At 37.5% G+C, this 19,659-nt stretch overlaps 2 protein-coding genes across 2 annotated transcripts; one reads left to right on the plus strand and one right to left on the minus strand.

Annotated features, from left to right (window-relative positions):
* Positions 1 to 4,578: 4,578 nt before the first annotated feature.
* On the plus strand, positions 4,579 to 5,630 carry LOC127649324 (complement C1q-like protein 3). The gene is made up of 2 exons (XM_052134379.1): positions 4,579 to 5,145; positions 5,451 to 5,630. The coding sequence occupies exons 1-2, from the start codon at positions 4,582 to 4,584 to the stop codon at positions 5,628 to 5,630; spliced, it is 744 nt and encodes a 247-aa protein (XP_051990339.1). The 5' UTR covers positions 4,579 to 4,581.
* A 255-nt stretch (positions 5,631 to 5,885) lies between these two features.
* On the minus strand, positions 5,886 to 14,351 carry pter (phosphotriesterase related). Its single transcript, XM_052134366.1, has 5 exons — positions 14,112 to 14,351; positions 12,535 to 12,970; positions 11,946 to 12,211; positions 10,360 to 10,500; positions 5,886 to 9,952 (listed from the first exon to the last, which is right to left on the minus strand). Exons 2-5 carry the CDS (start codon positions 12,964 to 12,966, stop codon positions 9,742 to 9,744), a joined length of 1,050 nt encoding a protein of 349 aa, XP_051990326.1. The 5' UTR covers positions 12,967 to 12,970; positions 14,112 to 14,351; the 3' UTR covers positions 5,886 to 9,741.
* Positions 14,352 to 19,659: the final 5,308 nt, after the last annotated feature.

A 19,659-nucleotide genomic window follows, 5' to 3' on the forward strand; every position in this document is an offset into this window, starting at 1 on the left:
GTTTGTTTTTTCTGTTGTGTGTGTGTGTGTGTGTTGTCTGTTGGAGCACTGCTAGGCATCTGAAGATGGCATGTGACTCATGATCACCAGTGGTCGTCCAATCACGCTGAGTAAGCCACAGAGAGTGCCAGCTGGAGCGGACAAGACAGGACATAAGTGCTCATTGACTCATAGAGGGGTGTGTGCACTGGTGCATCTGTGTGTCTGTGTGCATGCAGTACAGGAGGTGTGGGTGCATGCAATGAAAGCAGTGAACCCCTTTATGCAAACTTGTGATGCCTCTTTGGATGTGACAAACACGTGCAAGAACACGTTTGGCGAATATTACTGTTCATTGTCACATCTACAGTGTTTTGTAACAAAGTCGCTCACATAGTATATTATAATTCATCACATATATAATTTATTTGGAAAGTCATCAAATGAGGATAATTATCATTTTAATTCATCATTTTCAGTTATTTCACAAGCTACAGCTTCCACAGGGAGGATGACAGATCTTCACCAGACAGCACTTCATAGACCTCACTCTCAGTCACAATACCTGACATCACTCTTTAGATTGATTGGGGGGGAACAGCTTCATTTTGAGTCATATTGATATCAATGTCAAAGCACTGTGTGGAACCTGTTTAGGTGCTCCATCTCTGAATTGCAACAATTTAGATGCTGTCCATGCTGCCATTGATTACATTTCTCTCTATGTGATTTGTGGGCAAAGAGACACTTGGGTTTCTATCACAAAAATACATTTGAACTTGTCCCTCCTTTTCGAAGTTCCAGTGAGGCACTTACAATGGAAGTGAATGGGGCCAATCTGTAAATGTTAAAATACTCAGTTACAAATGTGTAGCCACAAGATGTAAATTATATGGGTGTTAACATGATTGTAGTCTAATAATATCTCTTACTAACCTTTTATATATATCTAATTTACAAGTTTGTTGCCATGCCGATTTAATGCTGTAACCCCTAAAACGACTGTAAAAACGACCATTTACAGGTAAATAGCCTATATATGTTTTAATAGAAATATTAATGTGAGCTTTTATAAAATTATAAGCTTCACATTTCTGCCTTTTAACCCTCTAAATATTTGCTCCATTTACTTTCATTGTAAGTGCCTCACTTTAATTATGATTTTTGCTGGGACAAGGAGAGACATGTCGAAATTATTCATCATTGTTGCCACAAATGCTTTCGAATGAGTTTAACTTGTATTGAACATGGAATATTCCTTTCATCTAGATTAAAATATTAGTTTGATCTCCTGCTTTGGCCACTTTTATAAAAAAGCTGTAAATGCATTACATAGCTAATTGATAATTGGCCGTTCTAACAGTTAATCAATAATCTAATTAATTTTTTGTAAAAAAAAATAAAAATAAAAATAGTGCAACAGATTTAAATGATTAAAGCAGATTACTGACTGACTTTCAATGAAAGTAGAATATATTTAAAACAGGAATTATGATTACTGTATATGTACGTCTGCACCGCCTAAGAAGTCATTTTAAGGGATAAACTGTTGGTGCAAAATATATGATGCAACAAAGGAAGAAATATAGACATTATTTTTGAATTTGTAGAACTGAAAGTCAATGTACTTAAAAGTATTAGTACAGTGATTTCATTTTCAATAACAATCAGTAAAGTAATCAGATCACAATTTTAAAGAAGCAATTAGTAATTTGTAGTTGTGGCAGGGCGGAGTCGGGTCGTGATTCTACACACCCGGTCCCTTATCAGCCTAATTAAGCCTCCGAGAGGGATAAAGACAAAACACACATGACGGACATGTCTGTAAACTATCTCCCACACAATCCTCCATAGTCAGCCTTTATCCCTCTCGGAGGCTTAATCAGTGGCAGAACTAGTTTTATATTTGGGGTGGCCACTGCTACTTTGACACAACACACACAAGGTTTTCCATAATTATTTTTATACTGTACAAACTGTATTTTCTATCCCCTAAACCTATCCATCACTTAAATATATAAATAAAGTGGTATGTATGACACAAACACACACACACACACACACACACACACACACACACACACACACACACACACACACACACACACACACGTTGTGTTTCCATGTTTTATGGGGACTTTCCATAGACATAATGGTTTTTATACTGTACAAACTTTATATTCTATCCCCTAAACCTAACCCTACCCCTAAACCTAACTCTCACAGAAAACTTTCTGCATTTTTACGTTTTCAAAAAACATAATTTTGTATGATTTATAAGCTGTTTTCCTCATGGGGACCGACAAAATGTCCCCACAAGGTCAAAAATTTCGGGTTTTACTATCCTTATGGGGACATTTGGTCCCCACAAAGTGATAAATACACGCTCACACTCACACACACACACACACACACACACACACAAATGCAGAGTTTAGTTACAAAAAAATACATAAAAGAATTTCACACAGTACTTAGGGAGGAAAGAATTTACAAGTGTTTATAAGTGTTGAACATCTCCTGGCAGCTCTGGCTCACTGTCTTTCTCAGAACAAGAGTGTCATCCCTTGATACATCTTTTTATAACACAAGAACAATTTGTGTATAATTCCAATATAAATGCCACAGCCATCAACAACAAGAATACACATGAACAACATTTTAAACGTCCAAACCTGTATGACTTCTGCTGAACACAAAATATATTTTTGTGTTCCCAATCACTTCCATAGTATAGAAAAAATAAAATAAAATACAATGGAAGTCGACGGGAACCCAAAATTATTTGGTTACCAACATGCTTCACAATATCTTCTTTTGTGTTCTGCAGAAGAAGGTCATGCAGGTTTGGAATGGAACGTGAGGGTGAGTAAATGATTATTATATTATTTTTGGGTGAACCATCCTTTTAATCTAAAAAAATCTCAACGTAAATTCCTGAACTTGCCATGTGACTGACTGCCTGTGTCTGGTAGATGCTTTGACCTGTTGGTGGTCCTGAAGTCTGACCACACTGACTCTGACTAGCCTCAGGGAGCTGCTCTGGGGTCCAGTGGTGATGCAAGGGCTGGGGTGTGTTTGTACCTGATCTGCCTATTTGTGCTTCCTTAAAAGAACTCTCCCTTTAAAAAATATCTCTCCCTTTCTTTTCATGTTTAATTGATCCTGTGCAAAAATATGACAGCCTATGGTTACATCTAATCATCCAATTACCAACATTACCAGAATCACGCCCTGCCACAGTCATTTGTAGTTATTTTGAGTGACTTACCCAACTCTGCTGTTTATGGCAGTATGCATTAACTATTAACTTTTGGCCTTCAAAAGTATTTGTACACTTAAAGGGGTAGTTTACCAAAAATGAAAATTGTCTCATCATTTACTCACCCTCGTGCCATCCCAGATGTGTATGACTTTCTTTGAAAAACAAAAAAGATTTTTAGAAGAGTATCCCAATGCTGTAGATCCAGACAAGGCAAGTGAATGATGGCCTGAACTTTGAAGCTTCAAACAAAAACACAAAGAAAGCATAAAATTATCTATAAGACTCCGGTGGTTTTATCAATGTCTTCTGAAGCATGTACAGTGAAAAATTATTTATATTTGTGTCTGTTCTCACCCAAAACTAACTGGATCGTTTCAGAAGACATTAATTAAACAACTGGGGTCATGTGGATTACTTTTATGCTGCTCTTGTATGATTTTTGGACCTTCAAAGTTTTAGTCACCATTCATATATATTGTATGGACCTACAGCGCTGAGATGTTCTTCTAAAACTCTTCATTTGTGTTCTGCAGAAGAAAGAAAGACATGCACATCTGGGATGGCATGAGGGTGAGTAAATGATTAGAGAATTTTCATTTTTGGGTGAAATATTCCTGAAAGCTACGTGTTTAAAGGTATGAATTGCATTAGATAACAAAATATCAATACAAGTGGCATGTGCAATCATACGCTGACCTTTTCTCTGAACTAGCTTCCCTTCACGGAGCCATTTTTCTGTTACTGTTCCCAGGGTGATTCTATATGAAATTAGGTTATCTAATGCGACATCCATACAAGTGTGGCTTATGTGACTAAATACTTTTGTAACCTGTATATAAGCACCATGTTGTAGATATAAAATGTAAAAGAATAAATTAAGCTAATTTTTTTTTGGCATTTCCACCAAATTGGTGCTTTGAATTAGTGAATCAATCTGTGTTTTTAAATTATTGTAAAGATACAGCTCATACTCTTTCACTCTCTCTCTCTCACACACACACACGCGCGCGCATGACTGTCTATCCCTCCCACCCCAAGGTGAGTTAGCAGGGATGTACTGCAGTCTCTCTCACACATTTGTGTTCCGAACGAAACTACAGCTCCCATTAGTTTTCTAAAAACAAACACTTCTTCAGAGCAACGTTCAGATGTAGTTTTCTTCAGAATTTATATATCTTATTCTTTGCAAAGATAAGTAACTCACTCTTACTGGAGCTGCCGAGAAGTTTATCTTTTGTTTTGGCGTCTGTTCTGTGCGGAGCAAGATTGCGCGTAAATCGCAGTGCGAGGCGCGCCCGGTGCTGTCGCGGCTGGGAGTCAGTGCGCGGGTGATCGCCATGGGCGTGCTGGGAGTTGTCATGGTGCTGGTGCTGGTCATACTCATCCCGGTCATGGTCAGCGCGGCAGGTCCTGATTCGCGCTACGATATGCTCGGCGCGTGTCGGATGGTGTGCGATCCGTCTTCAGCACCCGCGGACAATCCGCGCGATAACCGCTTAGTTGATTCCCCTCCGACTTTCATACGCGGTGCGAAAGGTGAGCCAGGGCGCTCAGGGAGGATCGGCCCGAGGGGTCAGCCGGGTCCGCCCGGACCTGTAGGTCCACCGGGGGTCATAGGACAGCCTGGACCACCCGGATTACCCGGCGTCACCGGTGTCATAAGCGCAGCGACGTACAGCACCGTCCCCAAAATTGCCTTTTACGCGGGACTCAAGAAGCAACATGAGGGCTACGAGGTGCTCAAGTTTGATGATGTGGTCACCAACCTGGGCAACCACTATGACCCCTCAAACGGTAAATTCACATGCTCCATCCCGGGGATTTACTTTTTCGTGTATCATGTGTTAATGAGAGGAGGTGATGGGACCAGCATGTGGGCTGACCTGTGTAAGAATAACCAGGTAGGACATAAATCCAACTGTCTCAGTTTTAGGTGTGATGGCCAACGTTTCCTTACTTTATTCTTTTTCGGTAAATAGTTTATAATTAATGTTTGGAGCATAACAAACATGTTACACAGATTGTTTTTATTTATTTTTTAATAATTATAATATAAAATAAAAAATATATATAATATAAAAATAAGCAATAAAATAAATTATTTATTTGAATCCTTATATCAAGCTATTATTAATATTTATATATTATATTATTACTATTCTTTCTATCCATCCATCTAATGTGAGCCACAATTAATTTCTTGCAGGTGCGTGCAAGTGCAATAGCACAGGATGCAGATCAGAACTATGACTACGCCAGCAACAGCGTGATTTTACACCTGGAACCTGGCGATGAGATCTACATTAAACTAGACGGTGGTAAAGCACACGGGGGAAACAACAACAAATACAGCACATTTTCAGGCTTCATGGTCTACGCCGATTAACGCCTGCATTTTTCAGATGTACCTACAAAGTAATCGATGTGAGGTCACAAAACGTTTAACCCTCAAGCCTGTGACATCACATCCACGTCTGAGTGAAGGATAAAGACAACAGATCGTCACTGAGAAATACAGAGAATGTCGAGAATTGGAACAACTGAACAATCATAACATTCAAAGCATGTAAACACATCCTCAAATTAGTTTTTAGAAAAATCACTGTGGTTTCAAAACATGCCAACATACAACATCTGTGATTAGTAGTATATTTATTGAGAATTTAACTGGCAGTGAAAGCAGAAAATCATTTGACATCATCTCCATTCCATATGTGCCTAAATTACACTGGCACATGGCTGAACTGAAGAGGCTGTAACTGAGAAACTGGTATTAGCCCGGAAACATAGTTGAGATGTTAATTTTGTCATTTCTTATTCTTCTCTCACAAATATCACATTCAAGCCACAATTCCATACATTTTAATGAATGTTTTAATAAAAAAATGCATCACTGGAAGGTATATACAGTGTCATCAAGCAAACTGTATTGAATAAAATACTGTGTATTCTATGATTTGCACATTTGTATAAATTTGCAATAAAACCAAAAGTTACTGAATTTAAAGGGTGAAATTACAGCAATCCACAACAACATTTCTAGAGGGACAAGGCATAATTTTATTACAAAACTTCATGCATTGTTATCCATTTATAATTTTTGATATTACAGTAGTTTACAAGCACCATACTAGAGGTCAACCGACCAACCAATAACCAATTAATCGGATGAGAATAAAAAAAAAAAAAATTGAATATTTAAAAAAAAAAATCTTAGTCTTTCCTTACTGTGACTGGCACAGACATAGAGGCTGCAAGAGTCCAACATAAGTAAAATCCCATGTGCGTGTTTGCTGTGCAACAAACCAGATAATAATAATAATAACAACCAGAAAAAAAATTGGATTTGGTGCACAATTCAATTAAAAACAAGCCTGAAATACAATGGGCAGTCTTATTTTGAAATGTCTGTGCTTCCAGCTTACACACACAAACAAGGGAAAGAGAAAATGCACTCTTAATATCATCTACAATGTATTACAATAAAATCACTATAAAGCAAACATTGTCATATGGGCTACTAAATATTTAATGAACAAAAGGTACACCGATATATCGGTTTTATAGATTAATCGGTGCCGATAATATTGTTATCTGTAAAAATGTATGACGGTAGTCGCCGATAGTGTACCTTTGATAATTGTGTTTTTTAAATTGAAGAGAGGGTACTCAGAGAAATTTGACTATATGGAAACGCCCCATGTCAGTTCCTCATCATCGTGACTCAAACGTCATATATTATGAATAATAATAATAATAATATACAGGCTATAAAAAAAATTATTTAATAAATATTAAATATAGAGCATTTTAATGGAGCCAAATCTCTGTGAATTCAAAATAAGAGTCCCTGGTGTGATTCAGGCTTGTTTAGTGTTAAAAGTTATGCACCCAATCTTTCTTTTTCTAATTATCTGATTTTATTAATTTTGAACTCTGGCCTCTATGTCTGTACCAACTAAGAAAATGTTGTAATATTCTCTGAATTGATTTTAAAAACTAGCAGCAGATTAATCAATTATCAGGCCACCTTAGTTATTGGTATTGCCAAACTCAGTCGACCCCTAGTTTGAACAGTAATCAATTAAAAGTATATTATCATTCAACAATAGTAGTGCATCAGTAATCTCTTGTCAACTGTCATATGTTTTTTTTTTTTTTAAATACAATTTTGCATTAATAATATTGAATTAGTCCTTCAGTAGCGATGGTGAATGAGTCTTGACTCAGAAAATATTCACCAAACTAAGATTTTTGTAGCCAATATATTCACCAGATGAAGGTTTTTGGCCACAGAGGAACACAAAAGGAAAATATTAATAATAATAAAAATGTATTAAAAAAAATATTTTGGCAATTATCAGCGTACATTTTTACTGATAACCGGAAGTTCCAAAATGCAACTATTGGCACCGATTAATCATTAAATCAGAAAAAACCAGCTCTACTGTATATTATACTGTATATATTGACTGCATATATGGTGTTCCCTACCTATATCCACACATAAAAAAAGGGTTTGTGATGGAAACTGTTTTTCAATGAGAAAGAATGAATAATAAAATAAAAACAAAAAATGTATCGTCTCTGGGGAAAAAACTTGATATTATGTATTGAAATGTCATCATCGTACACGTATGACTCACACAGGGGGCACAATTTTAAGTGTGCAAACGCAAAGTGCAATGCCTTAACTCATCAGCACAGAGTCAATGGGTATGGCCATGAAGTTTTGGTATTTTCGTGAAAGCGTGCGCAAAGTCTAGGTGCAAGTGGGTTTGGTGAAATTGAGCTAATCAGGTCAATGGAGGTTTATCTCCGGCACCGTCTCCATTATACAGTCCATTGCCTGTCAAGCTATAGCGATCTAAACAAAAACAGTACATTCATAAGAAGTTGGTAGTGTAAATTGATTGTGTGCAATGAATTGGAAGAATAAAAAATTGATTTACATTATTTTGTGTGTCCTTGTTAAATGGGACAAGTTCCTTTTATATGCATGGTAAATGTGGTTCAAGATATGGATGCAGGCTCCGTTAAATTACAGAGAATTTAAGTATTAATAATCATTTTCATCTACTAACACATAAATCATGGCTAGAATGAACAATGTGATTGTATCGGCAAAATATTTCTAAATTCAAATTAAACAAAAACATTATCAAAATAACGATGTGGTCAAAAAATCATACCAGATCCAAATAAATGATTACCACCTGCTGGAGAAATCTCCAAACTGCAAATGCAGAAACTGAATTTGGACTGCATTAAGTGCCAAGTAAGAGGTGGTATTAAAAAGTCTTAGCGCAATGACCAAATTCGTAGGAAATTAGCAAATTGTCGCTTTGCGTCACTTCATTTTCATACAATACACCCACAGTCACCCACACTTGCACTGGCACGAATATTTGGCTTAGCATTAGCACTCTCACGAAAATTGGATAAGACGTTGCGCAAGGTTGTAGTCTTGAGCACGAAAATAGAGCCCAGCATTAACTTGCTGTTAAAGACAAAGAGTGACTCTCAGTGTCAATGTTTTACTAGAGGACTCACTGTGAGCGGCCATCTGCTCGAGAATACTCATCTCTCTGTCCTATTGAATGACCTGTCAGAATGCATGTCTTCCAATTACTGGATGTGCTGTGAAACATCAGGCTTGTGTAAGGCAAGTAGTGTTACTTTTAGGCACACTTTTCTATTAAGTCATCTCAGTATTAACAAACTGTTGTTTTAAAGGGGCAACTGCACATTCAGCATGGCATTACATTAATCAACATAGACCTGTTGCAGTTACACAAAATAAGAAAATAAAGGGCAAAACAAAAAATATTTGGTTTGTGAGAGAACCAAAAAAATAACGTTGGTACACTATTATAATGTGTGATCACGTGTAATGTAGTACAGTTACTAAATAATTGTTATTCTGCATTTTTAATTATACCTTGGACAGTAACACTGTGTCCTAACCAGGCTTGATGCAACACAATCACAGCCAATCAGAAGATATTTTACGTTTGATTTACAGTTATGAGAAGCAACATTTTGGAACACCGGAGTTATAGTATGCAATAGTATAATTTCTTCTTTTGTGCTCAACAGAACCACAATTAAATGTTCAACTGAGCTTTTTGACTTCTAATCTATTTAATTGCATGTTTGCTCATTAGAAAAGAAAAGAAGAATGCATGCATAACATGTAAAAATCATCTTTCAGTTGACTTGGTGATCTTTTATTTTAGCCACTTTTTTGTGGTAAGATAACTTTGAGATTTACAAACTCAAGAGTTTGTTAGAAAACAATAAAGAATAGCACTATCAGTATAAAACCTGCCTCTGTTCATTGAGTATTTCATGTTATTTTGCATAGATTGGCATTCAGCAATGTAAGGTATTTAGCATCAATGATAGGTATTTTTAGAAGCAAAAATCAAAAAACAAATTAATCTTTGGTATACTTTTTTTAAGGAAGGTACATGATAAAACTTTTAATGCAATGTTTATTTAAATGTTAGCCACTGTTTAGGGTTATCTATAAGTATTTTGTCCACCTGGTTCTGAGTGATACCGCGAGACAGCATTTTGGGGACAATATTCTTCAGGATGTGGGAGAAGCCATGACCGCCATACTTGGTCAGGCGGTTCTTGGTGTGGATATCATGGGCAATGAGGAGTCTGTCTTCATAACCTTCCTTGATCAGGAAACCCAAGCTGTGGGAAAAAGAAAGAATTTTGTCAGAATATTCTCAATGATCTATTTAATATACAGGATGCACTACATCAAATGGAGATATAAAGTAAATATCACAAATCAGCTTTTAGTGCGGACCAGAATAGGTTCATTTGGTTGACCACAGCCCATTGCCTGTTAAAGTGGTCTACGATATGGTTCATTGAAATTCTGTAATGGTTTGGTTTTGCAGATGCTATGAAAGCAATCCGTCCCAATGATGTAATGTAATTGCATCTTTGCATGCTACCTGCTACACTTATTATGGTATAATATATTTTTCAAAGCTGCTTGTCTCTCAGCTTACATTCTTTGCATGCCTTTCAATGCACCTGAGGAAGAGGTTTATGGCCATCTAATCCCATGTTTGGAAGAGGGAGATACTCACATCTGAACTCTCTGGCTGTCACTTGGCATGTCAACGTCAAGATTAAAGGTGTAGTTCAACATCTCTGTCCCAAAGAGGTCATACTCAAGATAGCTCCCCATCTTTGCAAACTCCAGCAGCTCTCCGTGATCAAATATGCTCCTGTAAGTAGAGGACACACACAATGTTGTGATGGTGCTACGTTTCCTAAACACATTTCATTTGACCGCACCCTCTGATGTTTCTCCGGTGCAGAACAAAGAGTTCTGCGTAGAAGGCAGACTCAAAATGTGAGGAAAAAATGAATGGGCAGCATTTTACTGGAGTCAATCCACACGTCTATTGATTTTCTGTATGGAACTGAATCTGGGAGAAATATTGCGTGGGAAATAAACTGACTGATTTGCTGGATGCCGGACAGAGAGTTCACCAAACGCAAAAATAATTATGTTTCCAAATAATACAAAAGCCCTTTGACAGTCATGACCTTGGCATAACAAATGTTATTTTTTGTTTAAAGTTACATATATGTTTTTTCTTGAGCTACCTTGAGAAAAGACAACAGATAACTTAATATCAAATAACTATAATCCTGGACAGTTAGCTTAAATATGTTTATTATATGTTTATTATATGTTTATCATAAACTACTGTACACTGAAAAAAGTGGTAACCTGTAATTGTTACATCAAGAATCTACTTGATCTGAACCATAAAATTACGTAAAATATTCAAGAGTTTTCAAACTCTTTAATGCCAAGGACCCGCAAATATGATGATCCCATCGTAAGTGACCTGCCTTTCTAAAATATAAATGCAGCTAGGGCTAGGCGATATGACAATATATATCATGGCGATGATATAAAGTTGTCAATCGATAGAGATTTTGTGATGTTGCGATATATAAATATCCACGTGTGCAGTGTGGGCATATCTATCAGTGAGCAGGGCATCACGTGACACTGAGAGAATTTAAGAAACATGGACAGGGTTTTTACCAGAATTTAAAATTTTTCTGCGGCCCCCCCAAGCAAATATAATGACCTCCATTGCGCGTTTGGCGCTTCAAAAGCGCTAAATACTCTTCTCATCTGACACGCAAATGTTTCACGTGACTCTGGCACACGCTGTCTCTGGTGCTCCGAAGTGCACACAAATACAGCAGGCTGTCCGATATTTGTGCAGTTCAAGAAAATGAAGTTTGTTATTAAAACAGGTGTGACATCTGTTGTTCACAAAAGCCGGCATAGTGCAGAAACTTTTTATCATAGACTAACACCCCTGGAGTAACGATTTCAAATTCAGGGTGTGCTGAGTGACTTGTGATTGAAATTTAATTCAGGAATTGAAACTGTAATGAAGAAATAAGCTATTCTGCATTTGAGGGTTTTTATTTTTTCACAATTTCTTTGTAAAGAATGGTAACACAGCATGGTTTCTGGTACATGTCTTGTTTCTGCTCTGGTGACTGAAGGGTCTATCCAATAGAAAATAGGTTTTGCTAAGCAAGAACATACATTAGAGGGAACATTGGATGGGAACATCCAGACTCTCCCCTTCACAGTGACCATTTAAGACAATTTTCAGAATGCTGATGTTCTCCTCACCTGTCGAGGTGAGCCATGACTGTTTTGGAGATGTCTCCACCAGCTTCTTGCAGAATGCGGATGACCTCTGCAGGAGCAGCATTGTTCCTCCCAGGGTGGATGATGACCGGACAGCCGAGTTGAGTCTGAGCATGAGCACTGGCTCGCAGGACCTTCTTCTCTGACTCTGTGATTGGCCAGCTAGTACCAATCTCTCCAATGATGCCACAGCGGATATCAGTGCCATCTGCTCCATGAAGCACCTCACTGACAATGATGTCTGTAAGCTTGAGAAAAAAAGAAAAGACAAATTAACAAACTGAAAATGCTTATGTGAGCATTTTTATGTTAAAATACTTTCTCCGATCCAAGCTCAATATGCTTAGAAACCTATAAGTAAAACATTTGTAGGTTGATTTCCCTAGAAAGTGTAAGACTGTGGCACTTTACTCTGTTCGACTGAGCACTCGAAACGAGAGGAAACAAATACATAATAAAAAATAAAAAAATTAGAACAAAAATGAGTTCTGCTTTTGGTAATAAATAACACTGCAAAACATCTACTTCCTCAAGGATTTTGCAATGTAGTCAGATGACCCCACACACAAACCTTCTCAACAGTCATCTTTCTCATCTCATCAGAGTGTGTCGCATCCACATAGTAGCCAGCTCCAGCTATAACATGCACACCAGTGTCCTTGGCTAACTGGTGCAGAACGGGTAGGTTTCGAAAAATGCCCGTGGTGGTATTCTCGACGATGGTTCCTCCCCCTGCTTTACGATAACACAACAACTCCTCCTTTACTGCATCGGTCTCCTGACTCAACAGCAGGTTCTCTCGGTGGCTGTATGGGTTCTGCTGTAGCCAGTGAAGGTTCTTCATCTCAATGGGAGCTGCAGCAACACCTTCATCTCCCGGTGCTGGGGGAACAAGGCAGCACTCAAACGCCATTGTAAGGTGTTCGTGTGTCATGGTGCGGCCCACTTGATCAGGCTCTATCAGACCCAGCACTGTCTGGACTTTACCGCTCAGCTGAGACATGGTTCTGTGGAAAACAATTGTGAAAGGAAAGTTCAATTAGGGTTACATGCAGAGGAATAAACTACCAATAAGGCACTCCGATTACAGTGCTCAATGTTTATTGAGCAGATACCAAAGTTATATTGTATATATTTAACAGGAGCAAGCTAGTACATGATGGCTGTGCAGTATGTGTAAGCCTCACTCCCCTTGCCTCAAGAGGAACACTAGCGACTGACACTAGGGGTGTAGCCTTTGCTTCCTCATTAGCGTGCCCTCCTCCCATGCCAGCTGACACCGGTTCGAATCCCGCTTAGAGCGAGTTGAGCAGGACAGGTGTTGTGTTGAAGTCTATTCCCCCTATGTTTCACCTGTTAGTGTTCCCTGTAGCGAAATTAAACATTAGGGGAACAGACTTCGCCAAATTGGAAACAGGGAGTTCTATCGAAGTCTTTTCCCCCTATGTTTCCCCAGTTAGTGTTCCCCATATTGCCGTTAAACATTAAACATAGGAGGTAACAGAATTTGACACTAACCTAAGGGAAAACAGACATAACACCGGTAACACATATAATGCTACTGACATAACAATTTTTTATTATTATACTTAAATTAACATTACTCAGTCCGATTCCATTTCTACAGAAAAATAAGAAAGAATGAAACCCCATAGTGCATATTTGGCTGGTGTACAACTGGCACTTCTAGAACTGACTCCTCTTTATAATCTGTCTAACAAGGAAAGTTAATGGGTTAGACACGCCTTGGTTGTTTGGACTTTGGGCTGACTGAAGAATACGGATTGCATTGCATTTCATGCAGTTCACTATACTTTAAAATATGGATTAGCTATACGTTTGGAATGCATGCAAACACATGCATGCATGCACAAGATAACTACAAAATGCACGAGCAGTCAAGATTGGCATATTGAAAATGTATTTTGTAATAATTTGTCGATTTAACTTAATTATATTTTAAGTTACCATCATTATGGGATGCATATATACGGCTACGCATTGCAACAGTGTTCACACTTCACAGCAAACAACAAGCGCATAAAATGAAATCTAAACTAAAATTAAGTGATAAATAAATTAGATAAATAAATCACACGATGAGCTACTATTAGTAATCCATAATAAAACATTCATAAAAGAATAGACCTTCAGGAGAGTTCAACTTCCAGTTTGCAAGTGTCAGCGTAGCAACAACGTCTCGTGGTTTTAGATGAATGTATCGCGAGATATCAGATGACTGTCATTCGGGTTTGAGCCAAAGCATTTGAGCCAAAGTATTCAAAATGAAATAATTAAGTCTATAAACAATTAAATACACTAGGAAATTGAGCTTTACTCAGAAATTGAAGTCGAGTGCGTCAGCAGATATGGATCTATTTGTGTTTTGTTCTTGAGGCAAGAAAGGAGCATTTAGGCCACGCCCATTTCGTTGACAGACGTTTGAGACTAATCTAATGTCCGTGTGTAGTCGACGCCTTCTTAGTGGAAATTAGTGGAAATTCGGATAAGTGTCATAAATAAAATTGTGCGTGCTATTATGAAAAGCAACATTTGGAAATACTAATTTTCATTGTGAAAAGGAAAAGTATTTAAATGCATGCTATTATTGAATGTTTAGAACAATAATTGTGTTTCTTGTAATATTACACAATAGGTCAATTTAAGGCTAGTATTTCAATAAATTATTTAATAAATTAACAATAAAAAATTATAAATTATAAAATGATAAACTAATGAAAACAGTTCTCAGTTGTTTTGGGGTGAGGGCTACCTTAGATCTTGGTAAATATTTCTTCTTCTTCGCTTTACTTAATCATATCAAATGACTGACCCAACTTACTGGAACTACAATTTACTTACAACAAATTGCACATATATGCAAAAGCCAGATCTGAGCATTGATCCATGATTTGAAAGTGCCATACTGAGCTTTAATACATTTTCCCTGATCTAACTAGTAGTGACAGGTCCTGGAGAGTAAACTGGCCAGTGATTGGTCGACAAAATTAGTCAAGAGATAGAGCCAGAAAGACTATTTAGCATCAACCGGCTGCAAATTGTGTCAAACAGCGGCGGGCCTCTTTTGTCAGGTCTCATCATCCCCTCTGGACTACAAAACAAACACGCACACACTGTTATTGAGACATTTACTAGAAGTGGCCAGTATCTGATTTCCTTTATTTTGATTTGACTTGTTATTCGTCTTCTTCAGTTTTGTTCCTTTGCTCCATGCCATTTATAACCTATTTGAGTTTTTCGGGAGCTATATTTACTGCATTAGTTCAGCAATGAATGGATAATGACATTATACCAACAGCCCTTGTCCTCAATATTCAATATTGTCTTCATCAGCCACATCAAATGATAAAAAGCCATTAGAGACTAACAGATATATGGAATAAAGGCATACAAAAACGTATTAGAGTTTGAGATAGTCTGTCGTTATATTTAGCTGAAGCTCACTCAACAATTTTAATGTCAGGCTGTGGAAAGTTGTCACATTTTTAAAATGTGTTTTACATTTATACAGTTCATTAATTTCAAAAGTAGGCTACTGTGGAGCGGGACGTGGTCACTTGTCTGTCACTGGGGCGAGAGGAAGCGGTAAGGACCATCACTTGGTGACTAATGATATGTAACACCTATGTCTCGTTACAGTGAGGGCAGAGATGTATATGGGCTTGAAAAGGCAGCCGAGAACGCCAGTCAGGGAGAGAGAGCGTCCCTGTCACCCAGACCGGCTATATCGTGAAGCTAAATGCTGCAACGCTGATAACCTTAATTATGTATGAGTTTATGCTGTCTCTTATGACTGAAGCTTGTTGAGAAGCTGAAAAGCCAAAGACTGTTAGACTGGGAAAAGCCATTAAAGCTTGATTTACCTGGACTGCCACCTCAGGTCCACTTCATTATTTTTGAATCTTCTACAAGTGCACTCATTTTATTTGCGTTTTTCTTTATTGTCAAAGCATTTTGCGGCAAGTGAAAATTAAGTCTAATGATCCATAGCGCTTGTCTTGGAAAAATACAATTTGTGAAGTGTTGTCTCTTTTGTGCATTTCCTAAAACCCACATTTCCATAAAGGTAATTAATCTATTTCATATTTCATACCCGTTTATATTTTCTGACCAACCTTTGCATTTCACTGTAACGGGTAATTCATTTGATTGGTGGAGATGGTTTATCTTGACACATCTGTGGGAGCATCAGGCAGATGATTACTCAAAGCTGGCAAGGTTCTGCAGCTTTGAGTGTAAAAATAATCAATTAGTTCAAAATAATCTCTATCCTGCCTGCTAGAGTTGTGACCCATTACAGTGTATGTAAATCAGAGCATCTTTGGAGACATTCGTATAAGAGTGTGGTTATCCCATAACACATCTGAAGTGTTGAGAAAAGTTACATTTGTGTTGTGCCAGAAATAATGAAATCATGTTCCGTGAGGCAGATGCTCTCTTGTCCATCCATGAGAAAAGCAGGCAAGAAGAATTTATTTTATTTTTTTTGACTTTTAAGTGGTGTAAGACAAGTATGTTGTCGTTTGAAAATGCATTTATTTTTGCTAGTTCTACATCTCTCATCCACACTAGAAAGGTATTTTCCTCACTTGAAAAGGGAGACTTTGGAAAAGGCTCTTCATAACTGCATAATTTGTAAATTGATGACATTTAGAAACTGAAAACAGAGTTATCAAATTTAAATGTAGCCTATTGTGTGAACGTGGTCTCAGGAATGGGATCTTTTGACCATTTTGAGCCAGAAAGTAACCTCTAAAAAAAACACCAAGAACAACCTGACAACCGCATAGCAACAACATTTCTTTTATAAAAAATTACAAAAAAAAACCACAAATTTTAGCAATCATATAGTAAGTGCTAAAAACCACACAAATATATTGGCAATCACATTAACGATATACTGAAAACACTCAGAATATCTTAGCAATCTCATAGCAACATGCTAAAATCACTCATAACACCATAGAAATCGCATACTGTAAAAATCACTCGAAGCACCTTAGCAATCGCATCCCTTACGAAAATCGTGAGTTCGTTGCAAATTTGCTACTTATTCGCCACTAATAAATTAGCTTTGCGGCAAATTGTCCGTTGTTGCCAATGGTTTGCCAGAGCTTAACCACTACTGGCGAAGAGCTGCATACTTCTGACAAACATTCAAGGAGAATCACAAGCTCATTTGAATGTGAAAAGAATTGAGCGGCAAAAAAGTTTACAAGTGTCTAGTTTAGTTTTTTGGTAAGGGATAGAAGCAACATGTTAAAATCACTCTTAACATGCTAGCAATCACATACTGTAATAACCTGCTAAAAAACAATCAAAACATCTTATAAATAGCTGAGCAAAGTGCTAGAAAAACACTTTTAACAGTCACATAGTAAAGTGCTTAAAACCACTCAGAATATCTTGGCAATTGCATTAACAATATGGTGAAAACACTCAGCATACTTTAGCAATAGCAACATGTTAAAATCATTCATAACACGATAGCAGTCGCATAGCAACATGCTAAAACCACTCAAAATCCTCATTAATCGCAAATCAAAGTGCTAGAAAACACTCCTTAGCCATTGCATACAATAACAAAATTCTAAAACACAGGCAGAACACCTTAGCAATCCCATAACAACATGCTAAAATTCCTTAAAATGCAATAGCAGTTTCATAGCAAAATGCTAAATATCAGGCAAGCACCTTAGCAATCGCACACATTAACAAAATGCTTAAACACATTAAGAATAGCTTAGCAATCACATAGCAACTAAAACTACTTAAAATACCATTGCATACAGTAAAATATGCTAAACCATTCAAAGCCCCCTAGAGATCACAAAGCAACTCCCTAACAAAAATTGAGAGTTCTGGCAAACTTGCTGCGAACCTGCCACAAACATGCACCAAATCTGCAGCAAATTCCACACTCATTAATTTCACATCATTATTTTTCAACTCGTCATTGTCTCCACATGTTTGGCAAATCACAAGCACATTTGCATGTATAAATAAGTGGACATTTTTATCAGAACTCTAAGTCTTTTTTAAGGGATTGTGTGCGGAACAGAGAAAAGTTTGTGTTTATGATCTATTAATCTGCCGTTTTACTCATGATTTGTGTGAAAGTGAATAAACGTCTATTTTAGCACCTCCGGTGTTCATTTCACCTGTAAACTGTTGCAATATGTACAATTACAAAAAATCGACAGTTCTGGCAATCTAGCTGCAAATTTGCCACTCATTATTTTCACATGCACATGAGTTTGTGATTTGCTGCAAATGTCACTGGTAGTGGTGAACCTGCATTAAACATATGGCAACGATGGACAATTTGCATGTGAAAATAATTAGTAGCAAATTTGTGGCAAGTTTGCCATGAAATTTCCATTCTTGCAGGGGCATGTTAAAACCACTCAAAACACCATAGTATACAATAAAACATGATAAAAACGGAGTGGTGGTGGCGTAGTGGGCTAAAGCACATAACTGTTAATCAGAAGGTCGCTGGTTCGATCCCCACAGCCACCACCATTGTGTCCTTGAGCAAGGCACTTAACTCCAGGTTGCTCCGGGGGGGGATTGTCCCTTTAATAAGTGCACTGTAAGTCGCTTTGGATAAAAGCGTCTGCCAAATGCATAAATGCAAATGCAAAAACTACTAGCGATTACATAGCATCATGCTAAAACCACTTAACACCACAGTAATCACATACAGTAAAAACATGCAAAAAAAAAAAACAACACTCAAAGCACCTTACCAATGTTAGTAACAACATGCTAAAAACCACTCAAAACACATTAGCAATCTCATAACAATATGTTACAAACCACTGAAAACACCTAGCAATCCCATGACAAAATGCTAAAATCCACTCAGAAAAACACACCTTAGCAACTGCGTCGCAACACCCTGGAAACCACCCTTAACATCATAACATCATATTGGCAGTCTTTGAATAGGCAAGAAAAAAATTATATACATTTATTGAAAATAGTCTCTCCTGAAACTGACCCTTATGTTACTTATATCACAAAATACAGATCCAGAGTAGTCTCTGGTTTAATCAAAAATATATCAACTGTATAAAAAAATATTAAACGGGTTAGTTCAGCCTCAGTCACCATTCACTCTCATTGCATGGAAAAAGGTGCAATGAAAGTGAATGGTGACAGAGGTTGTCAGGCCTTAACATTCTCTTGTGTTCATTGTGTCACAAGTGTTAATTTCCCTATATTCAGCACCCTGGGTCCATTTGTAGTTTATGTGAATGTTTAGTGGTTTGATAGGCTTCAGTGAACACAGGTGTTGATTAACTTTCTCATATGAATGTACCAAAGAAAAAGACGTAGATGAGTAAATCTAAGTATGATGCAGTAACCTGAACATATGTTTCACTCACCATTTCAGAACACACCTGACTGTTGTTAGTCGCTCCCAGGGGCCATCATGCAACACAGCTCTGACTGCAGCTCATCTGTTTTAGAGGTCTCATTAGTGTTGGTGTTGTGATAACTCACTCTGAATGTGTTATGAAGACTAAGCTTAGTGACAGCAGAGGAGTATGCAAAATAACTGAAATCACCTCGTTCACCATTGAGCTCTCCCAGCAAGACCTCTGACTAATTTATGGAGAGCCCTGTTCTCTCAGTGTGGGCTCATGCCTTTGAAAGAGGGGGGATG

This window comes from Xyrauchen texanus, chromosome 9, assembly GCF_025860055.1.
Source record: "Xyrauchen texanus isolate HMW12.3.18 chromosome 9, RBS_HiC_50CHRs, whole genome shotgun sequence".
Lineage (NCBI taxonomy): Eukaryota > Metazoa > Chordata > Actinopteri > Cypriniformes > Catostomidae > Xyrauchen > Xyrauchen texanus.

What these genes read in the sequence shown, in the direction of transcription:
- LOC127649324 (XM_052134379.1), top strand. Translation starts at nt 4,582, where the DNA reads ATGGGCGTGCTGGGAGTTGTCATGGTGCTGGTGCTGGTCATACTCATC. An exon ending in ACCTGTGTAAGAATAACCAG is followed by an intron (nt 5,146 to 5,450) that starts GTAGGACATAAA and finishes AATTTCTTGCAG; the next exon opens with GTGCGTGCAAGTGCAATAGC.
- pter (XM_052134366.1), bottom strand. Translation starts at nt 12,966, where the DNA reads ATGTCTCAGCTGAGCGGTAAAGTCCAGACAGTGCTGGGTCTGATAGAG. An exon ending in GTCATGGCTCACCTCGACAG is followed by an intron (nt 10,501 to 11,945) that starts GTGAGGAGAACA and finishes CTCTACTTACAG; the next exon opens with GAGCATATTTGATCACGGAG. An exon ending in GACAGCCAGAGAGTTCAGAT is followed by an intron (nt 9,953 to 10,359) that starts GTGAGTATCTCC and finishes TTTTTCCCACAG; the next exon opens with CTTGGGTTTCCTGATCAAGG.